This window comes from Gossypium hirsutum, chromosome A09 (genome assembly GCF_007990345.1).
Source record: "Gossypium hirsutum isolate 1008001.06 chromosome A09, Gossypium_hirsutum_v2.1, whole genome shotgun sequence".
Classification (NCBI taxonomy): domain Eukaryota; kingdom Viridiplantae; phylum Streptophyta; class Magnoliopsida; order Malvales; family Malvaceae; genus Gossypium; species Gossypium hirsutum.
This window is the reverse complement of record NC_053432.1, coordinates 78,244,760-78,267,111: the sequence shown is the minus strand read 5'-3', so window position 1 is coordinate 78,267,111 and position 22,352 is coordinate 78,244,760. Positions and strand designations below refer to the sequence as shown.

Sequence of the window (22,352 nt, the reverse complement as noted above, 5' to 3'; positions counted from 1 at the left end):
CTAAAATAATTCATTTATGATATCATGTTGCGTGTGTTAATGGATGCGAGTAGAGGTGTGCATGGGCTGGGTTTGGGCTGAATTTAACTAAAAATTTCAGTTCGTTCGTTAGGTTTGGGCTCGGCTTGGCTTGAAAAATAGGTTTAAAATTTTATTCAAGCTTGACTTGAATAAATTTTGTTAAAATTAGAATTTGATTTGGTCTGTCTATATTAATTTTTATATTTTAAACATCAAAATAAATATTTTTCAATAAATTGAAAATAAAATTTTAAAAATATGTATATTTAATTAACACTAAGATAGATGTAATTTAATAAGTAAATGTTTCTAAAATAATAACAAAACTAACAATAAAGTAAGTTTTATACAATATCTAAACAATAACAATAAAATAATAGCAATATAATAATAAAATGGTAGTAAAATAGGGACAAAATAATAAGAAAATAATATTTAAAAAATAGTTAGTGAATTCGAGCGTGGCCCAGGCAGAGAATGCTTTACCCGAGGTTCGGTTCGTTTTTAAATGGGCCTTACTTTTTTGTCTAAACTTATTTTTGGAGCTTATATTTTTGTCCAAATCCTCCCATATTTTGGGTGGGCTTTTGGGCCGGGCCAGACCTATGAACAGTCTAGATGTGAATTTGTGAAATTTATTTAAATAAATATGTCACTTTTGATATCACACTGTGACGGAGTTAGGAGGCAGTTTAACTCTCAAACAAAAGAAATTTCTTAAGGTATCGAAATAAAATAAAAGCAAATACAAAAGATAAAAAGCACGAATCAAGCAGAAAAATCACAAGAAAATAATAGAACATTTGAGTAAATATTTTAAAAGTATTTTGTTATTTCAAAATGAGTGATCACAATGAGGGTTAATAGTTGAGCTTTTTTATTTTGACAGTATAATTTAAATTATATTGATAATCGAGATTAAAGTCAATTTATAAATTAAGATTTTAAGGGATTTTTCAAAATCTCTAATTATTACTTTACATATTTACCCTAATCCTCCAAGGCAGCCTAATGAAACTTTAAAATGATAGGTAAAAGATTAGATGATATTATATTAACGTGTTTGATTCTTGAAAGGTGTAATATATATTAATTCTCTTGTTATGTGTTTTATACGTGTTAAAATATAAGCGTAATTTATTAGTAGTCTATATTATTCTTAATATCCTTAGTTTTTATTATTTCTTAAAAATATCTTATTTTTTCTTAAGTTTTGATTAAATAACTAAAATCATAATATCAATTGGCTTCACTAAATTCAAGAAAGTGCTGAATTACATGACTTATAAAATTTCATTGAAAATTCAACAAAAAAAATTTAAATTAAAGAACATACAAAGCAAGACAAGTAGTAGTAAAAACAAAAACAAAAATTAGCAAATAATAAACTATATATAAAAGATAATAATTACTTCGTGTACGTAACTTTGGGGTTTGAGGAGACAGACAATCTTTAGTAATTTTCTTTATTTTAGACATGGTTTGTTGAGTGAAGGTAAATTGAAATAAAAATAACTAAAGTTGAATAAAAGTGGTGCTTGGTACACAGCTTGACATGAGAGAAAATTGATGCTCAATCAAAGTCATGTGAGTTTAATATGTATGTAATGTTACCAAATATCTAGTTACGTGTGATAATTATATTATAAATTATTTATTATTTTAATTTCAAGCAAATCCATGAATTCATAGTATTTTATATGATTATTTTAAAATAAAATTACAATATGTATAAGATAAATATACAAATTGCATTCTCTCGTTTCTTTCTTTCTTTCTTTTAATTTGCCTTTATCTGTCGATCATAAATTCACAAAAGCAATTCTAATTAACAATGTTTTCTTATTTGTGATCTAGTTTCACTTTTAAATTAGAGAAAAAAAATTAATTATATAATATCATTATGAAATTATATTATTTGGTAATTTATAATTTTTATTCAAAATATTATATATTTGATTTTTTAGAAAAAATTAAAAAGATAATTTAAAATATTTAAATATTTTGTGATTAATATAAACATAAGCGAATAAAATTAAATTGAGTTTCATTAAAATAAATGGAGTCAACTTGATTGTTGTCATTAAAATTTAAAACTTAAAAAATGAAGCTTGTTGAAACTTAGAGCTCATTCCCAATCAACCATATTGAGCAAACTCAAGTAATTCAATCTTCATTTTAAATTTGAATGAATTCAACTTTCCAACCTCTGGGTGATAACATAAACTAAGCACTATATGAGAGTCAAAGGAGGATCAGCTTTACTAGTTTGCTCAATTTTAACATCTACACAAATATACAAAAACAAATGTTGTGAACATTTCAGTTTTCATACATTTATGCTCTTTCGTAACTTTTTTTTTTCTCTGGAAAGCATGTCAAAAGCTATCAAAATGTTTAACACTGCTATACATTGCTATTTTCTCCAAAATTCTTTCTTCTCTTTTCAAGCAATAAATACCGCAATCATTTAGAAACAAAGTATCCACTGTTCTCAACAAAAAACTTGCCTGCAATGAACCCGCTTTTCTCGTGCAAGAAAAAGGCCAATATGACAACCTAATTTACTCGGGGTAACTTTACATTATGTCCAATCTCAGTCTCCTGTGACAAGAAACAACCCTTTACAATATTGTTCAACTACATGCATCAAAATCATAAGGTTCTTGTTCTTAAAATGCTCTACTTAATCAAACATTTACGACAAAATGTGCATATATATATATGGACAAACATGTCAAAGATATCCCATCTAAATTCTAGCTAAAATAAACCATAAATCAGAAAGCTGTAGGCTAATGAATTAATTCAAGACTATCATCATATTAGTTTTCAACGCTCAGCCCTTTACCCACAACCAACTTTAAGAAAGGCATTTTGTGATTAGGACTTCACATTTCTTTGATTACTCTTTTTTTTTTTTATTAGTTTGGCTAATGGAATTTATACAAGGTAGTTTCAGTTTCTATGAAAAGTACTTTAGAGTTTACAATCTAATCTGCCTTAGACATTAAGCTGCCAGTGCTTGACTTATTTCTTGAAATTCCAATAACCCAAAATACAGTCATTACTCATCAAGACACTGCAGAGACCAGATATCTGACCTGTTTCACATGCAAAAATTTTAGCTGCACTAGAATTCTAAAACTCGAAACAGACCGGGTCTTTTTTACCAACAGGCTAGTTGTAACCAATCAAGCTAAACTAGATACACTTGCATCAATTTAGCCAACGCTTCAATTATTTTCAAATAGAAGTGGGAAAAGCTGTTGGAACCAAGATGTTATAGCAGAAAAAGAGAAGAAAACCCATAGGTCAAAGTTACTGATAAAAGTAGGGGGAAAACCGAGCACCACAAATCTGACAGGGTAAATTAGGCTATACCTGCTAATGTTCTCTTGTTGCCCAATTACAGCATTCCTTTCTCTTCTACACTGGTACTGCATCCTTCCATTCCTTTGCAATTTTTCCTTGGCCACTTTCATGATCTACAAATTGCATATTTTGTATTCGAAGTTAATACAAGAACAGGAGGAAGATGTATAAAATTACTTCAATCCTGTGATCTAGCGGGTGCATGCAAACATCATATAATGTACCTGACATTGCAGAAGTAAAGTACCTGGCTCATTCTCTTTCAATCCCTTAATTCAACAAGTGCAAGAACTAAATTAGTATTCAATTTATAGATAGGTTTAGGTTCAGAAAAATGAAGATTTTGAGGGAACCAACCTCAGAAAGAGCTATTTTTTCTCGAGGCTTTTCACCAGGATGGACTTCAGCTGACAGCGTGAGCTGGATACATATCATGCAAGTGAGCGGTGAAGAATTATTACAACCAAATCAAGAGCAGATTGGGAAATTCTACTAAGGATGGTTAAGGTGTGAATTATTCCAAAAACATTTTAGGAGGTTCATTTGAAGCTATAGGTTGTTGTTGAATAAAGCTCGGAAAAAGTACGAAGTAATACCTTATTGAATAGTTCTACTGGTGCTTCATCCGGAAGCTTCATTGTGGCTGTTGTTTGGTTCATATTCTGGAGGACACCGTTTTCACCTTTACTAGAAATTGCCTGAAAACCCAACAACATGGTTCGGCATGTGATGATTGTTTTTAATAAAATATCTAAATAACGAGGACAATCAATATATTCGCTTAACCTTCTTATTAAGAGCACAAGCTTTAAATTTGTTAACAGCTTCATGTTTCTCCTCCTTTAATGAACTGATGGGCTTGAAGCTATGTACGCAAAGCAAAGGAAAAGAGGGCTACTTCAGCAAGCAAAATGAAATCATCTCAATGGTTATATATCAAAAAGTTTAATTTTGGCTATTAACCAAGTGATAGTTCACCACATGAGAAAAAAGAACATCAAGCACTAGAAGGAATGAAAGCTTTGTAGAAAATAACTGAGTGAAGTTAAAAGCCAAAGTGCCATTACCTTCTGAGGCCTGTGTTTTCATTTCTTGAAGTTGACACATAACTAGGTACTTTCATTGCCTGCAACCGTAGTCCCAAGGATTGAAAAAAGTAATGACATGTGGAATCCAAATAGAGTTAAACTTGAGAAAACACTTAAATAGAATACAGGTGCTGTATGTAAATAAAATTTTAAATAACCCACATGATTAGATGCATGCTGCCTGGCTCTCTCGGATGTCCTCAGATGAAACAACTGCAGCAATGAAACAAAGTAAATCTGTGTCATAAAGTTATCCAGAAAAGGTTCATGCAGGATATTTCTCAAGACAATGACAAGAAGGGCAACCCTAAGAGGTAGCAAATTAGTAAGTTACTGTGGCTATCAATTACCTGAAACTCTGGTGGTTGAGGCAGGCTTTTCTTGGGAAGGGGCAATGAGGGAGCCTGAAGAATCTATCAAGTCCAAAGAAAAAATTGAGATTACACATTCAACATCAAAGGTTCCTGAAACTTATAACAAAATTTAAGTTCCAGAAAAAATAATTTTTAAGTGCTAAAAGTACCAACCTTTTTGTTTAAGGGGAGTGCTTTAAACAAATGAACACTTGATTTTGCATTTTCATCTGACTCTGCCTTACCTTTAGTCCTGAAATCATCACCGTTTGGCTATCAGCATTTTAGGAAAGCACAAAAACATAAATCTCAAGATGAATGGCAAAAAATGATAGGAAATCAATTGTACCTGTGTCTCTGAGCCCTTCTTGCTGTTTGTAGTTCTGGTTCTTTCGGAATTGTGACTTTAGGTTTAGCATGCAAACTACCATCAAGGGATTGGACCTGGACAACAAACTCAAACTTGTAAGAAAACTGAAAATGCTGATGATGTTAACTCAATTGTTATTACAGATTATTGTCCCTGCAAACACGCACAGGAGGTGATGGCTTCTTTAAATAAGCCCATAAGTAGTTAGCTGAAAAGGAATTTACACTTGAGTATTAGTCTAAGTAATAAAAAACACTTTCTTAATTCTACAACATACCTTTTTTGGTTTCTTGTGCACAAATAGAGATTGATGCTTCAGATGAGCAGCCTGTTTCACAAAAATTAGAAATTATGGAACATCCTATAGGGCCAAAATCTAAACTCTAGCAAACAGATTTGAGCTATATATGATGACAGTGAAGTAACATGTAATATCAAACCAAAAAAGAAAGCAGAAACAACTGTATATACCACGATACAGACACGTATGTAAAAGAAGGGGAAAACAATATCATAAGCCAAATTACAGCTCGCTTTACAAAATATTCTTGGACATAAGATATACAAAGAGTATATTGCTTTCCCAGAATCCCTATCACTTCAATTTTGACCTGCCTGATTATTTCCATTTTCAACATCACATGGAAAATTATAGAAGGTAAACTCAGACATTCTGACATTATTTATAATGATTGGCCTGGTTCCAGAACGATTATGAATCACAGAGACCCTTTGAACCATAATACAGGAAAAATGAGGTCCAATCTTATATTAGATAAGTGAGAGTACCTTGCACAGGTAACCAGCTTCCAGCTTTTGTCGTTTGGTAGCATTGTCTTCATGAAAGGAATTGCTCTTATCAAGCCTGTCAGCAGACTTTAATAACCTGAGTAGTAAACGAACCGACAAGTAAATACCCTTTTACTTTATTATGACTCCAACAGAGAATTAACCGTTGAATTTGGGGCCAAAATTCATATAAAAACAGAGTTCTAACTACCGATGGCATCATATAATGGTATCCAACGACAATAGAGTAACACCTTTTCTGATATTTATTGGAAATAACCATTCGAGATTGGTTTTGCTTTGCCAAGTAACTTGCTGTAGGTCTCATCAAAGTTGAATTACGAGATAGAGATGCCTTGCTCCGAGAATTAGTTTTAGCCGTCGGATTACCTTCGCAATAGCTATTACATGGTTCTAATTCAGAAGTAAAAAGGGGGGAAAAGAAGAACATTAGTGCATTGCAAATTAATTTTTTTTAAAAACCCTTGTTCAAACGGAGATCATATTTAATCGATCCTGCCAAAGAAAACTAAAGTTACAAAGAAAACTAAAGACAATAATATACCTCCATTATGTTCATCACAATCTGTTGAATCATTGCCAAATTCTCCATCTCCATTCATATCATATCTCCATTTCAACTTTATTACAAAAGCTGAAAATTAAAATATCTTATAAGATTATTAGAAGACTTCACAATAAAAGACTTCATATAGCAAAATGAATTGATTAAAAACGAAGAAGAAAGAAACACATGAAAAGGCTTACGCGAAGGCGGATAGCTTCCAGCTGATTCGAACCAGAGTTCGGCTTCTTTAGCCTCACAATCAGTTTCTAGGTGATTGAAATCAAAGCATCGCGGTGCATCAAACTCGTAATCAAGATCAAAACATCTTTCACCCTCAATCGATTCCTCGATGGAATAAAACTCCTCCTCACCGATTTCATCAACCATTTTTTTTTCCTTTTCACAAGAATCCTCTCTGCAAATCCGCGGCGCTTAAAATCACAATTCAAATATTCCTTTTCTCTGTTTCGGCAATAATGTTATTACCAAATCTTGGATAATATTTTACTTCTTTTTCCGTCTCTTTCCTTTTAAAAATCGGAGCGTATTGATTTGTTTCTTTCCCAAGTAACCAACAAAAAGTAAAATAAAATAAATAAATGAAATTGTGAAACCACTTTCTCTCTCGAGCTTGGTTCGAAATTGAGAGAGAAAGCTCGTAAGTTTCAAAACTCCATTGAATTGGCCTTTTTCCCCCTCCTCTCTCTGTGTTTCTAAAAAATGCGAGAGCAAACTAGAAAAGAAAAATAATTGATTGGTTGATGGTGTAGAACCCTAACTTTTAATGAACAGAAAAAGGGTTTTTTTTTGGTTTGTATCATCCAAATTTGCTTCGTTGTGTCGAAGTGAACGGCGAAAATATCGGATGCCGAAGGAAACCATGAAATGGCAATATCAAACCAATGTCCTTTTTATAGAAATTCAGCCTCCAAAGTTTGGAATTGGTGGGGTCCGCCATCTGTTCGATAAAAACGGAAATTAATTTGGTGGATAATGTTGTTTACGCAATTTTATGTCGAATCATTTTTAGCATCTTTGAACCCTCTAATCAAAGTTATGAGCCCAAACAACATCTAAAAGTAAAAAGTGTATAATTATGACAACTTTTTTTGTTTTTTTGTTATTAAAATACTTTTTTATTAGTATAGTTCGTCTCTAGCTTCGAGTTCGGTTATTTTTTTACTGAATCATAAAAAAATATTTAAAAATTATAATATATTCTTTTTTATATATTTGAAATTTATTTTTTTTAAAAATAATCTTACTTTTAAAATTTAAAATTTACAAAATATATTTATTAATACTATCAAAATACTGATGTGATATTTTGAAATTAAAAAAAATTCATTTATAATTTATATAACAAGAAAAAATAGTTGTGATGAACTTAAAATTTAATAGAGAATTTTAATACTATTAATATTTCTAAAAATTTTATATCAATATTTTAATCAAAATAAAGTATTTGGGTAATATTATAAAATTTGAAATGTCAAAATTAATGCATAGAGATTAAAAGTCAGTTTAACATTACTTTTGAGAAGTACTTTTGAAATAAAAATATTGCGAAATAATAAGTTTTTAAGCTTTTTAAAAGTATTTTTGAGACAATAAAATGTTTTGCAAGAACATAAAATTTTAATTTTTACTCAAAAATAATTTTTTAACATAGAAGTACTTTCAAGACTTAATGTTAAATTAATCTAAATAATCAAATTTGAAAGAAGTATAATATAGAAGAGGAATTAAAATTGAAATTAGTGATTATATTATTTAGTAAAAAGAAAAAGTAATGGACATGTGTGAAGAATGACCTTAGAGCATTTTTTTTTCTTTTTATACATACTAATAAGATTATTCATATCATCATTAATCATGAATATTTAAAACAAACAAATATTAATTTTAAATTTATCCACATAGTTAAGTGCAGCAATTCTAGTTCAGAATTATGAAAAGAAAATTATATTTAAAAAATTTAAATTTCTTGTTTAAACTCAATCAGATAGTGGGATCAACTTAATAGCTTGTTTATTTAAAAAAAAAACTAATATATAAATATATATTTTTTATCATCAATAAAATACTATTAATATTTAATAGTAAATCGAGTCTTGTCTATTTGAATTAAGAATGATTTTGTCCAAGCTTCAATACATCCATCATGGGACTACTATGTATCTAATACAGTTGTGTTGGAACTTTTTTTTTTCTTAATTTTCTTTTGATTAAATGATGGGTTATTTAAATGTGAATTCAAATATGCTTGATGACAGATTTGCACATTAGTTTTTTAAAATTTATCACAAAAATACTTAATAATTGAAAATTGTTTACTAGACAGGAAAATATGATAAATATATAATTAATGATTTTTCACTATATTTTAATTATTTACATTATAATAATATTTATTATTTATTATTTTTTAATCGAATTAATTTAACTTATAACACCAATTAAATCAATTACGTTATACTTATCATAATTAAATCAATTATTTTATATTTAATAAGATAAGATACGATACAAATTGAACTATTTTATTATACGAAAATTAATGAAGACATAAATTTCAATAAATACTTTCACAATTAATAGAACCTTTATCATTTTTGACATTTTATTATTTGGGGATTGGCTAAATTAGAATTTAAAATAAATTATTCTAAATGAATAAATTTAGAAAATTGATATTTATCTCAATGTATAGAATTGAAGCTAAATTTCAAAAATTAAAATTTAAATGAAGCTTGAAGGCTTATATAACTACAGACGGTCCATTTGTTTCCATTTTGTGGGTGGGGAGTAGACAGCCTATAAATAACCTTTTGGCATATTATAATTTGGAGCAGACAAATAGTAAACAAAACTCATAGACACAGGACGCTCCCCCCAATTCAAATTCCGCACAATGCTTACACTCTAGCTTTTGTCATTTTATAATTTCCAAATTTATTTATAATTTAAAAATAAATTATTGTCACGCACGCACAAATCACGTAGGCTTTGAAGTCAACTTTGAATTTTAAACATGCTTTTAATTTGACACGTGTATTTGCTTATGAGGATAATCATCGTATAATAAAAAAAAACATTAAAAATAAATATATTTGTGTTAGAAAAATACCCAACACCCACTCCAATGAAATGATAATTTTACAGTAGACTTTGAGTTGTATTCCAGATCATTGTGCGCACTACAATACTTAAACAATTTCCAAATCCATACCCGTCTTTAAAAACTAGCCCAAGTCATGGAATGGTTCATATTTTAAATTTAGAATGCTTGGTTAAATGCGGACATCGTTTGTCTTAAACTTAATTAAATGTTGGTTTAAACAATACATCAATGTTTAACGTTTGGTTTTATTATCATCGTAAGATTAAATATTGACATGTTTGTTATCATCCTACTTTTATTTTTTATTATTATAATAACATTCAAGGTATTATATAGATTTAATCATGGTTTCTGAAATTTTATTTTATTTTTTTATCTTTGACATAATTATTTTCATAATATCATTAATAAATCTAATTGATAACGATGCTGATGATGTGAACATCGTTAAGGTTGATTTTGTGCTTCTAATGTTGGGTTCTTTTTTAGGCAAATTTGGTAGAGTAATGTTAGGTAGGATGGGTTCTGCTCTGGTGGACAGCTATTTTGGTGGACAGCTATTCGTGTTTCTAATCCCTCATTTCATGTTTGTTTTATAATTTATATTTGAAGTTTATAATTTTCTCTTTTTAACTATATTATCTTTAAAGTTGAAATACACATTTTTTCCTAAGAATATAATATATCTTATTATTGCATCTAACACTCTTGTTGGCAAATTTTTTACGTTTTAAAATAAAAATAAAATTATTTCAATAGAAAATAATTTATACTATTATAAATTCAACAACAGATTTCATTTTCATAAATATTATTAACATTAATTACAGTTTTTAATAAATTATTCAAAACAACCTTAAAAAATAAATTATTCAAAACATACAAATTATTAATTACTTATTATATTCTCCACTGAGTTAAGACAGTACTTATATATACTAGATTTTAGGTGCCTTGCACTTAAACATACATATATTTTTTTATGTGATAAAATATTTTTTAAATCATGTACCTAATGTAAGAAATAATTATTAAAATAATTAAAACATATAATATTCAAAAATAAATATTTTAAAATCATAAATTATATAACATTCAAAATGAATAATTTGAAATCAAATTTTAAGTAATTGAAGTTATATATGTTTAAAAGATGGACATGTCTATTATTGAATCTTCATTTTTAATCTATGTAAAATCGACATAAATAAATTAGTTACATTATTAAGTAGCCAATATTAATTTAAGATATAAAATATATTGCTTATCAATGTTAATAATATTCTGTTTTTTAGATGGTACGGAAATGACAATATTTAAGTATTGAATATTATTTATATTGATAAATCTTAATCATAATTATATGTACCCATGATACTAATAAACTAATAATTAATGAAAAAATATTTATTATTAATATTTAATTATTCTTCTATGCTAATCTCACTTGTATAATTCAAAAGAATAAAATTTCTATTCTAAAATAAAATAAAATAAAATATTATTTATAAAATTTTTATCTATTATTAATTAATTAATTAATTATTAATATTGCTTGAATCTAAATTTTAAATTGTATAATTCAAAAAAATACAAAAAGAATAAACTTATTTTACAAATGTGCCTACCAAAATAAAGCAACTTCAACATACAGGACTATTACTCCTAAAAGTTTACAATACATAAAGCAATAATACAATGTGTAGTGCGAAAATGATGAGATAGGCTTGATGAAGAATATTATACATTATTCTTGTACATGGATCTGACTATTCAGTCTGCCTGAAAAATAAAAGTATTTAAGTAAAATTATAAACTCAAATAATGAGTTTGGATAATAAAATAATACTTGTTTAGAAAATTGATCAGGCCTGGGTAGGGGTTTTCTGGTTTGGCTCAATCCAAATTTACAAAAAAAAATGTTATTTTCCTATTGTTTGTATATAATTGTGTTAGTAATTAATGTATAGAATTAAAATTCCCTGTATAAAATTACATAAAATCAAAATTAATGTATAGAATTTCACATTAAAATATAATTCATGTATAGTTTTGGGATTTATCCCTAATATAAAAAAATGAAAAGCTCAATAATGCTCGCGAGCTGTTCGAGTAAAGTATTATTAAGTTCGAATTCAACTTGATCAATAGTTTGATTGGCTTGAGCTCAAGCTCGACTCGATAATTACTGAATTGAATTTAAATTTTTTTATAGTCGAACTTGAATAGCTTGTGAGTACCAATGTCTTATTTATACTCCTAGTACTAAACACCTTAACTAAAACACTAATTCAATACTTGATTAAATTGATGTTACAAGTTAGATAGACAATACTCAAATGAGAATTTACCACAAAAGTTATCTGTTAAAAATAAATATTATTATTGATGATTTTATTTTTATATATTTCTATATAAAATATATAAAAATAATTTAAATATGAAATAATAATAAAAACCCAAATGGTGGGACCGTAAAAGATAAACATTAAAATCCCAAAACCCTTAATTTTGCTACCTTTTTTATATAATATTTTTATAAATATATTATTTAATAATTATATTTCATCAAATAAATACACATAATAATTTCTTAAAATAAAAAAAAATCAAATTTAAATTTCTTAACTATAGCTAATATCGGACCCTTGAAAACAAATCCGTAACGAACAAGTGCTTTCTAACGGTCCATTTTCCATAAACGCCTGCACAGCACACAATCTCTCTCTTTCTATCAACCTTTGATTTCATAATTTTTGTTGCAAATCAGAAACCACTTCAAGCCTCTAATTCTCGCGTATTTTTCTGTAAGCCTTGCGTTTCTATTTTCTAACCCATTTTTTATTTCTTCTTCATACCAAACAAACACAAAGCTTTTGAGAGAAGCAATATTTAAAAAAAAAAAAAAACTGTTCGTCCCATTCTCTTTTTGTTCAGGTTTATCTTCATCTCTGCACCTTTTCTTTTTCTTTTCTGTTTTCCTTCAAATTCTAACTTTGCTTGGCTGACGAGGAGAGCTTAAAGTTTATATTTCATGTTTCTCATTCTTCGTCAAAATGGAGAGTTCTTGTAATTGCTCATCCTGAAATATTTGGTGCTCAGTAACTTAAAATTTTACTATAAGATCATGATTTAGTGTGTGTTGTTGAGAGATAAACATGATCGTTGATAAAACTGTTTCCATTAATCTTTACGTTGGAATTGATTTCTTGAAATATTGGCTGACAATCAAATTTAGAAAACAGAAAGGAAAAAGAAAACATGAGGAGAGCTGAAGATGGAGGCTAATTCTTGTAATAATGTTGTTAATTTTGATTTTTTTTTTGGTGATTATTCACTGAATATTCTAGAATAAGATAAAAATTTTGTTATTGACTGGTAAACAAGGTCCTTGAAACTTTAAAGCCATGGAGCTTACAAATGATTTTTATAATGAGATGTTGATGGAATTGGGTTAGTTGATGGATGAAACTAGGTTATCTTATCGTCATGGATCCTATGTCATTTTCTTTCCCTTTTCCTTGGCATGTTCATGCGAATATTCATTTGTAATCAACTCCTAGTTTAATGCTTAATTTAGAAAAAGAAAACTATGGAAATCCAGACCCCTGTATACTGTGTATTTGCCTAAAATAGTAACAGAATGTCTTAAAACAACCATTATATCGAATTTGGATACTGTTGTTATTGACAGATTCTTTAATTTCAACTTATAGTAGTCCAGAACAAAGTAATTACATGCTACGAATTGGAGTCAGCAAAACAATAATTATCCATTTTCATGTCCCAATGCAAGCTTAAAGCTTCAGCTTATATACTTGGTGAATGCAATTTTTTTTTCTTTCTGTTGTTTCATTGTTCTTGCTTCTCATTCTTACTGATAAAACTGACCTGAACCAGTATTGGCCATTTTTCACACTTTTATACATCAGCCGAACTTTCAGTTTTCCATTTTTAGTCTCCTGGCTTGCATTACTGTGTATGATTTCTGATTTGAAGATACTGGTTTTGTCAGGAATTATTAACATGTCTACTCAGCGAATTGATCCACTTGTTCAAGTGGAAACAACCTGTAGAGCCCTTCTAAATGAACTTCAGGTATTGCAGATCGTTCCACAGAAAAGATAACTTAAAATCTTTTATTTTTGTCCCTCTTGACAAGTTAATTCTCAGTTAAAATATGCATCTTTCTGCTTCTATTCTAAAAAATTGAACACTAATCGAATATATATGCTTTCACGGTTCCTTGACAAACAAAATTAGATAATCTGGGAAGAAGTTGGGGAGACAGATGCTGACAGAGATGAAATGCTACTTGAGCTTGAACGAGAGTGTGTGGAAGTATACAGAAGAAAGGTAGATCAGGCAAATCACTCCAAAGCCCATATAAGACAGACAATTGCCGATTCTGAAGCCGAACTGGCTGCCATCTGTTCAGCAATGGGGGAGAGGCCAGTGCATATTAGGCAGGTCAGGAATGAAAGGATAATGAACCCTAGATGAATAGTTTCCAATTAGATTGAACTATTTACTTATTTTATGGTTCACTTTTTCAGTCAGATCAAAACATTGGCAGCTTGAAGGAAGAGCTCAGGAAAATTCTTTCACAAGTGGAGGAGATGAAGAAAAGGAAGGAAGAAAGAAGAAATCATTTCATAGACGTTCTGGACCAAATAGAAATGATCAGAAATGAGATAAATGGATCCACCGAATCAATTTCCTCGGAAACAGTTGTGGATGAAACTGATTTATCCTTAATGAGGCTTGAAGAATTGCATAGACAGCTGCATGAACTTCTGAAAGAGAAGGTCCACTTTTTTTTCTTTTTCCAATTCTTTATTGTTTCCACCTCATGAAAACTCATGCTTATCTTTTGCTCTCTGACTGATCTTTCTCTTGTGCAGAGTAATCGTCTGAAGCAGGTTCAGGACCATCTTAACACATTGAACTCACTCTGCTCAGTGATGGGTATGGATTTCAAGCTTACAGCTACCGAGGTCCATCCTAGTTTAGGTGAATCTGAAAGATCGAGGAGCATTAGCAATAATACACTCGAGCAGCTGGGAACAGAAATAAATAAGTTGCGGGAAGTTAAGATACAGAGGATGGAAAGGGTAAAAATAAACTTTAGTATTTTGCATACCGCAAAATCCGGGGCCTCTCCTTCTCTTTGATTATAATAGTGATCGTTTGACCCTTTACAGCTACAAGATCTTGCAACTACCATGTTGGAGTTGTGGAATCTGATGGATACACCGATTGAGGAGCAACAGAAGTTTCAGAATGTTACCTGCAATGTAGCTGCTTCAGAGCATGAAATTACTGAACCCAACACTCTCTCTGACGATTTTATCAACTATGTAAGTGATGGATGTTTAAAGGCCAGTTTAGCTGAACTTCAACTATGTAAGTGCTTTACTCTGGATTAACAGAGAAATAAATATGCTATGCTGTGCAGGTTGAGGAAGAAGTTTCTAGACTGGAAGACTTAAAGTCGAGCAAAATGAAAGAGATCATTCTCAAGAAGAGAGAAGAGCTAAAGGAGATCTCTACAAAGACGCACTTGATTCCTGACACTCATTTAGAAGATGAAATTGAAGCTATTGACTCAGGTACATGCTAATGATACATCACTGTCATCATACCATTTGTACTTATTGCACCAGCTTTTCCTAGTGTGTGTCATTCTTACTTTCTTTATTCAGGAGTGGTTGATGCTGCAACTATACTAGAACAAATTGAACTTCAAATTGCCAAGGTTAAAGAGGAAGCTTTTAGCAGAAAAGAAATACTTGAGAAGGTTGAGAAATGGTTGGCAGCATGTGAGGAGGAATCTTGGCTTGAGGAATATAACAGGGTGAACGTTTTACTTTTTGCCATCTCTTCAGAGGTTCTTTTTTTTTTTTTATATATTCCTAAAATGGTAACGTTGCTTCATTTTATGTTATTCCATAGGATGAAAACCGATATAATGCCGGAAGAGGTACTCATCTTACACTGAAGCGCGCCGAGAAAGCTCGTTCCTTGGTTAATAAACTTCCAGGTATATGGTACATTTAAGATAAATGGTTGAGAAATAAACTTGGTTTTGTTGTTAAGATTTCACATCATCCATCCAAAATTTTTGAGGCTTCTTGCGAAGTGTTTCTTTTTCCTACCTGTTTGGAGCAGAATTAGTTAACACAGTGCTGAAGCTTTCTTATATCATATTAATGCAGGAAGGGTGGAGGCTTTGACTTCAAAGATTATGGCATGGGAAGAGGAGAGAGGGACTGAATTTTTGTATGATGGTGTGCGTACTCTAATAACTTACCCCCTTGGGTCTTTATGTTCCATATTTGCTTGCACTTTTGGTATCTAACTGTAGATCTAGCAAAATTAGACGACGATATAGAAACAAAGACGTGATGTGAATATAAAAAATATTGAAATCTATACGATACAAATTATTAACAGCTCAGAGTTTGTTTAAAATATCAAACACAATTATGACAAGAAAACTATAGACAAATTCCGAACTCTGTCTAACTGACCCGTTTTACACTATCCAGACTTCTGTTCTTTCAATGCTTGAAGATTATGCTAATTTACGAGAGGAGAAAGAGCAAGAACGCCGTAGGCTGCGGGTAAGATAACTAAACTTATTCCCTAATCATGGTGCACATGTTAATAATGTTCTACCGATTTAGGAACCTAGACTATATGCAAATGGGGACATTTTCCTAGTTGAAATTGATCTTTAGTCATTTTTGTTGTTCAGGACCAGAAGAGACTTCAGGGACAACTAATATCCGAGCAAGAGGTACTCTATGGCGCAAAACAAAGCCCACCAAAGCCGCAGAGTGCAAAAAAGGGTTCCAAGCAGTGTACTGGAGTTCCAAGCACTAAAAAAGTCGCCTTGGGAGGACCAATGCTTCAAGCTCATAAACTCGATTCAGTCAATTCCCCGAGGATTTCTCAAACACGTTCTAATAAGAAAACTGAGTTTATGTTACAAAATAACGCCATTCCAGCTTCCCCAGCTTGTAAGTTCTCTGTCCATGCTTGTTACAATCAAGAACATCTCAACTAGACTTTGATCATGTATTCATGTGTCATATTTGTGTTATAATTGTGTTCATGTGTCAAACATTGGAAGAATTTTATATACCCAAAACCGATTTATAGATTCATTTCACAGTTTGACTCTATAGCTGCTATTGAAGGTTGTATATTTTTATATAAAATATGGCATGTTAATAATAATTTGTGTTAAATATATATTGATATTTTTGTATATTTGTCCAATACTTTATAGTCATGTAATTGTGCCATGTTCAAAATTAACAGTCCTAATCTCAACTCTAACCAACAATCAAAATTGTACCAACTACTAAAGCACCTTCGGTTCTTTCAAAATTTGTTCATTCTTTTAGGTATTAAAGCCTGACACTTTCACTATTTGCAGTTAAGAGAGACCAGGACATTGCCGATGCTCCCTTTCGAAAGCACCCATCAAACGGCGTAAACACTAATGAAATAGAATCACAACTGGTTCGTAAGCCATTCTCGCCCATCTCCCCCCCAGTATCATCAAAAGCCAATATGACAAACAAGCTTGAAGATAACGGTGAAAGTAAAACTTTACAGAAAACAATTCCGACCAACGATCCATCCAACAACACCATGACTCCCTTGAAGACGATTTCTTCAGTCGACGAAGAGAATAGGAAGCCAAAGGCAATGCATTCAACAGCGTCAGTTCAAATGCAGACAGACATAACACCACCTCCAACGTTGCAAACTTCACTAGTCGAAGAAACTCATGAAGAGATGGAACAGTCGTTTGAAGAAAAGAGGCTTGCTTTGATGCATTCGGATAAACAAATTCCATCAATGATACAAGTATGAAAGCTTCAGAAACCTTCTTATTACTTGATTTTTTAAAAATTTTCACTCTCTTTGATGTTTATAATTTTGACTGTTCTGCTGTGAATGTATAACTGCGAGCCTGAACGTGGACGAATTGCAAGCTTTTATTATCCCAGTATTTTCGTCATTGAGGTTCTTTTTAAAAGAAAATACCTTGTTTTCCCTTCTTTTTTTGGTACATTCTTTTATCCAGTCTTAAAGGTTACAGTAATTATTTGGCTTCTTTCTGACTTTGGTTCTTGTCTACTTAATCTAACCATAATCCAATCTCATTTTATTAGTCCGAAAGAAAACAGCAAAGGAAATACTAATAAGACAGGGATAATAAAATAGAATAGAAAAATAGTATGGCCTTTTGGATAATGATGAACCAAAGGAAGAGATAAACTTATAACCACAAATCTAATTAGAAATGGCAAGCAAATACATCAATAAAATGAAATTAAAAGAACAAGAACGAAGAAAATAAAATTTGAACAAAAAGAGATGATGATGATGATGATGATGATGATAAATATTTAAACGAAGACAAACAAAAGAAGAAGAAGAGATGGATAATTGGTCCCCCAACAGGTGGTTTCTCTAAAGACAATCTGGTTGAAATGATGGCATACAACCTTTTCAAGTTGATCCTTGACAAATCCAGAAGTGGAAAACTTCTTCTGAAGAGTTATTGTGAAAAAGAATCTCAATAGAAAAAAAAAAAGAAGAAGCCATGAAGCTGTATGGCCAGCCCTATTTATAGTCTCCAAGTAGTAGAGTTGAAGCTACACCAAACTCTCAAGGATAAAAGTAGCATTTATCTACTAGAGTTTAAATTAAATCTACCATCAGAATTTTAAAAGAAAACAAAAACTATAACAAGTCAAAATTCGTCAATTTAAATAAGGAATTTTTAAGTTATTTACCACTTTAAAACTGTATAGGTTGTGCCAAGACAATAATAAACAATCCAAATGAACTAATTTCCTCTTAAATGTCTTCACATCTACTTCTTTTGCAGGCTTACTAAAAATGTTCATTTAGCTTTACTACTCCTTGTAACCCAAACAACATGGAACTTAGTTTTCAATGCTTGGTCCTTCCAATCTCCTCTCTTTAAAAGTCTTTTAATACACATTTTGAAATAAATAAATAAAATTTCCCTTATTTTATGAAGTAAAAAAAAAATAGTTCCTACAGGGTCAGAATTAAGTGTACTTTTTTAGAACTGAAATGTAATTTTTTAATTTTAGTAGTTTATATATTTTTAATTTTTAAAAGATTAAATTAAAAATTTGTAAAATTTAAAAGTGAAAAGTGAAATTTTACATTTTAAGGGGCTAGGGCCCTTGTCACCCCCCTCAATGCCGTCATTGATTGTAATGAACTTGAATTTAACAAAATAAGTTTAACATTGATAACAATTGGATGTGAATTTTGAATTAATAAAAGTAAAATGACTAAATTCGTAAAAATAAATGTATGAGAATTAAATTCCAAATTTCCGCATAGTACATGGTCTTAAGACATATTTTAACCGTTTGAATAATATTGCTTTTGCATTAATACATGAAGCAAAACTATATTATACTTATGTAATTGTTTAACTGAGTTGGTGTCGCAAATTAACTTGACATCGACTCATTTATAAAATTATTTAAAAACATATTTTAATAAAGAATTCAATATTAGTACAATGATACTTTTGTCTTTTACTATTTTTATATGAAATATTTAAATACAACAACTAAAAATGCAATACACATGAACCCAAGTCAAGCAAATGCTTAATAATAAGCACTTTATCATTTTACTTATAACACAATAATTAAGTAATTAGGTATTAAAAATTAAGTAATTAAGTATTAAATTTAAGTTAAAATTAAATACGAAATATAATTTATTTATTTGATAAATGTAAAATTTAAAAGTTTTGAAATAAAGTATTTAAGAACTAGTATTAAAAGAAATAAAATAAAATAAAATATTGAATTTTTTTACATTAATTGATAAATAACTCATTATCTATTTATCAATTTTTACATTTTTATTGTTAAATTCTATAATTTATTTTTTATTACAACTTATTAAACATAATTAAAAATTGAACTAGTGAAAATATTAATTTTTATTTGGTTTAATTTTTTAATGGTTTATGAAACAAAATTTAAATATGAGACAAATACTTTTACAAAAAAAAATTGTACAAATAATTTAATTATTAAATAAATTAATATATTTTAATTATATTCAACGAAAAACAAAATTAAAAAGAAACCACTTAGAAACTAATTATAATAATTTAAAAAACATTATTTTAAAAAACTAATTAAAAATTTGATAAAAACCCTAAAGACAGAAAAACGCCATATAAAACTGATAAGAAGGAAGGAAGCTAGGGTTAGTTGTGCGCCTGCCTTGTACGTAGTAACAGTAGCGGGAAAGAGAGAAGCCTCACCACCGCTGCCGCAGCCACCATGGGTCGTATGCACAGTCGCGGGTATCCTCCTCCTCCTCCCTGTTCCTCCCTATCTATATATGTGTGTGTGTTTTCTGTACATTGTTAACATTTTCCCTTATTTTTATTTTTTGCAGTAAGGGTATTTCAGCCTCAGCTCTGCCTTACAAGAGGACCCCGCCAAGCTGGCTCAAGATCTCTTCTCAAGATGTGAATACTTGAAAGCCCTTTTCTGTTCCCTTGATTAATGAAATGCCCATGAATGTTTTCTAACGGTTCAATGTTAATAATGTATTCAGGTTGAGGAAAACATTTGCAAGTTCGCAAAGAAAGGCTTGACCCCATCTCAGATTGGTGTCATTCTCCGTGATTCTCATGGTATTGCTCAAGTTAGGAGCGTTACTGGCAGCAAGATCTTGCGTATCCTCAAGGCTCACGGTATTATATTCTTCTTCACGCTTGGATCTTATTATTCACTCATTTTTTATTTCTTGTCTCTGATGGCTGCAAATTTTCATTTTTATGCCAAGATTGAAACAGTGGGTTGCTATTAAATTTATTGTTTTCATGTTAAGGTCTGGCCCCTGAAATTCCTGAGGATTTGTATCACCTTATCAAGAAGGCAGTTGCCATCCGCAAGCATTTGGAGAGAAACAGGAAGGACAAGGATTCCAAGTTCAGGTTGATCCTTGTTGAGAGCCGGATTCACAGGCTTGCTCGCTACTACAAGAAAACAAAGAAGCTTCCCCCGGTCTGGAAATAGTACGTCTCTAATCTCTTCCTATTTTCCCCCCTTGTATTGGTATTGACATAGCGATTGTTTGATATATAGTGATTTCTTCTGCTGCTGTGTATTTGGGTTCAATTTTCCTTTACATCCTCTCTAGGTCACACGCTGAGCTTTCTTGCAATCTATGTCCAGTTTCTGAACTGGGATTGTTTACTCTATTCCTTCATTCATACCATTCTTGGCTCGGTGTGTTCAATGTAGTATGTTATGATGGTGCAAGGGATGAACCTAAAGAGTTGTCACCATACTTTGCATAATTTCATTACAAAATGGATATTCTGCACATTGTATATCTAAGGCCATAGCATTAGACCATAAGGAGCATGTTAATTTGTCCTCCATTTGTTTCAATTGTATTTCTTGTGCCATTTTTTGTTATCTATTACCATGTATGTTTCTTCCTATATATCTGGCCTGTATATATATTATGTTTTCTCCAAAGCTTTGAATTGCAATATTGATTCCCACATCTCGGTTTGCAGCGAATCTACAACAGCCAGCACTCTCGTTGCTTAAGTTAGGCATGTGGGGTGGTGCAATTTTGTGGGAATCCGGGTTTGATGTTGATGCTACGGTGGAAGCTAGATTGTGTTTTGTTGTTCTAGTGAGATGTCCTGATATAAGACTTTAATTATAGCTGTTAAAATTTTTGTTATGCTTGGAAAAGAAAGTCGAAAACTTGTTTTACTTATGAGATTGTACTTGTTTTCTTTTCGTCCATTTGAAATTTTAAGCAAGAAATCTTTGAATTTTGAAACCCTAGTGCACCCTTTTCCTATAAGGGTTCTCGAAATGGAAAGGGTTGGTGTTTGAAGAGGCATTTTTGTGTTCAACATCGGTTCTGTTCAAAACCTTCACATGGACTTTGGTTTTAAAACAATTTCTCCTTCATCTCCTTCAAGGTGCTGACATGCTATGTTGAACGTATAAATTATTTGTTGTAAACTAGCGTAGTTTGTACAATTTATGGTATTAATTTATTAACATAATTTTAGTGTATAAATATGAGTTTAATATATGGACTAAAATTGGAAAATGCATACATTAAAAACTTGTTAAGACGTAAAATAGTTTCATTATGATTTTAGGTTTTTTTTTCTATGTTAAGTTTTAATTTCTCTAATTTAATATAATCTGATTTTTTTTTATAATATTGTTGTTAGTAGGTTAGTTGCTGACATTAGAATAATGGTGTGAATTATTGGTCACTGTTTGCATAAGTTTTTAGTTATAGAATTAAAAAATAATCATTTTATAGTTATTGATGTTATTGACTTATTATAATATTGTGACTAAGTTGTTCACTCTCATTCTTGTTCACCTGCGGGGTTTTCATTTTAGATCAAATTGAATTATGATATGGTGACTTAGTTGTTAACCTGGGCATATTAATTTCAGTTGTGGAGTTTACTGGGTTTTTTTTTTTTTTTTGATAATTTAGTGAGGGGAATGGAATTATTTAGGATAAGCTAAATTCTGATGCCTATAGTATAATGTTTTTACATGGGTTAAGAGGTGTTTGT

The 22,352-nt window shown here is 30.4% G+C and overlaps 3 protein-coding genes across 7 annotated transcripts; 2 read left to right on the top strand and 1 right to left on the bottom strand.

Annotated features, from left to right (window-relative positions):
* Positions 1-2,259: 2,259 nt before the first annotated feature.
* On the bottom strand, positions 2,260-7,446 carry LOC107930286 (protein TPX2). Of its 2 annotated transcripts, none has more exons than XM_016861904.2 (16): positions 6,765-7,446; positions 6,562-6,651; positions 6,251-6,410; positions 5,997-6,093; positions 5,485-5,535; positions 5,187-5,281; positions 5,012-5,090; positions 4,835-4,897; positions 4,647-4,697; positions 4,464-4,522; positions 4,183-4,261; positions 3,993-4,094; positions 3,754-3,816; positions 3,621-3,665; positions 3,406-3,509; positions 2,260-2,625 (listed from the first exon to the last, which is right to left on the bottom strand). In XM_016861904.2, exons 1-16 carry the CDS (start codon positions 6,949-6,951, stop codon positions 2,601-2,603), a joined length of 1,350 nt encoding a protein of 449 aa, XP_016717393.1. In that variant the 5' UTR covers positions 6,952-7,446; the 3' UTR covers positions 2,260-2,600. The 2 variants fall into 2 exon arrangements, with proteins under 2 accessions (XP_016717393.1, XP_016717395.1); XM_016861906.2 differs by having other exon boundaries at positions 2,598-2,625; positions 3,644-3,665.
* Positions 7,447-12,338: 4,892 nt separating this feature from the next.
* LOC107930191 (65-kDa microtubule-associated protein 3) lies at positions 12,339-17,709 on the top strand. 4 transcript variants are annotated; one of them, XM_041076963.1, is made up of 14 exons: positions 12,452-12,625; positions 13,704-13,786; positions 13,952-14,158; positions 14,245-14,496; positions 14,593-14,802; positions 14,893-15,048; positions 15,147-15,300; positions 15,394-15,545; positions 15,644-15,731; positions 15,907-15,980; positions 16,240-16,314; positions 16,449-16,713; positions 17,136-17,221; positions 17,318-17,709. In XM_041076963.1, the coding sequence occupies exons 2-14, from the start codon at positions 13,715-13,717 to the stop codon at positions 17,576-17,578; spliced, it is 2,052 nt and encodes a 683-aa protein (XP_040932897.1). In that variant the 5' UTR covers positions 12,452-12,625; positions 13,704-13,714; the 3' UTR covers positions 17,579-17,709. The 4 variants fall into 4 exon arrangements, with proteins under 4 accessions (XP_040932896.1, XP_040932897.1, XP_016717266.1 ...); XM_041076962.1 differs by having other exon boundaries at positions 12,339-12,495; positions 17,136-17,709; XM_016861777.2 differs by having other exon boundaries at positions 17,136-17,709.
* Positions 17,710-19,936: 2,227 nt separating this feature from the next.
* LOC107930160 (40S ribosomal protein S13) lies at positions 19,937-21,649 on the top strand. The gene is made up of 5 exons (XM_016861740.2): positions 19,937-20,081; positions 20,177-20,249; positions 20,339-20,477; positions 20,615-20,801; positions 21,312-21,649. Exons 1-5 carry the CDS (start codon positions 20,059-20,061, stop codon positions 21,343-21,345), a joined length of 456 nt encoding a protein of 151 aa, XP_016717229.1. The 5' UTR covers positions 19,937-20,058; the 3' UTR covers positions 21,346-21,649.
* Positions 21,650-22,352: the final 703 nt, after the last annotated feature.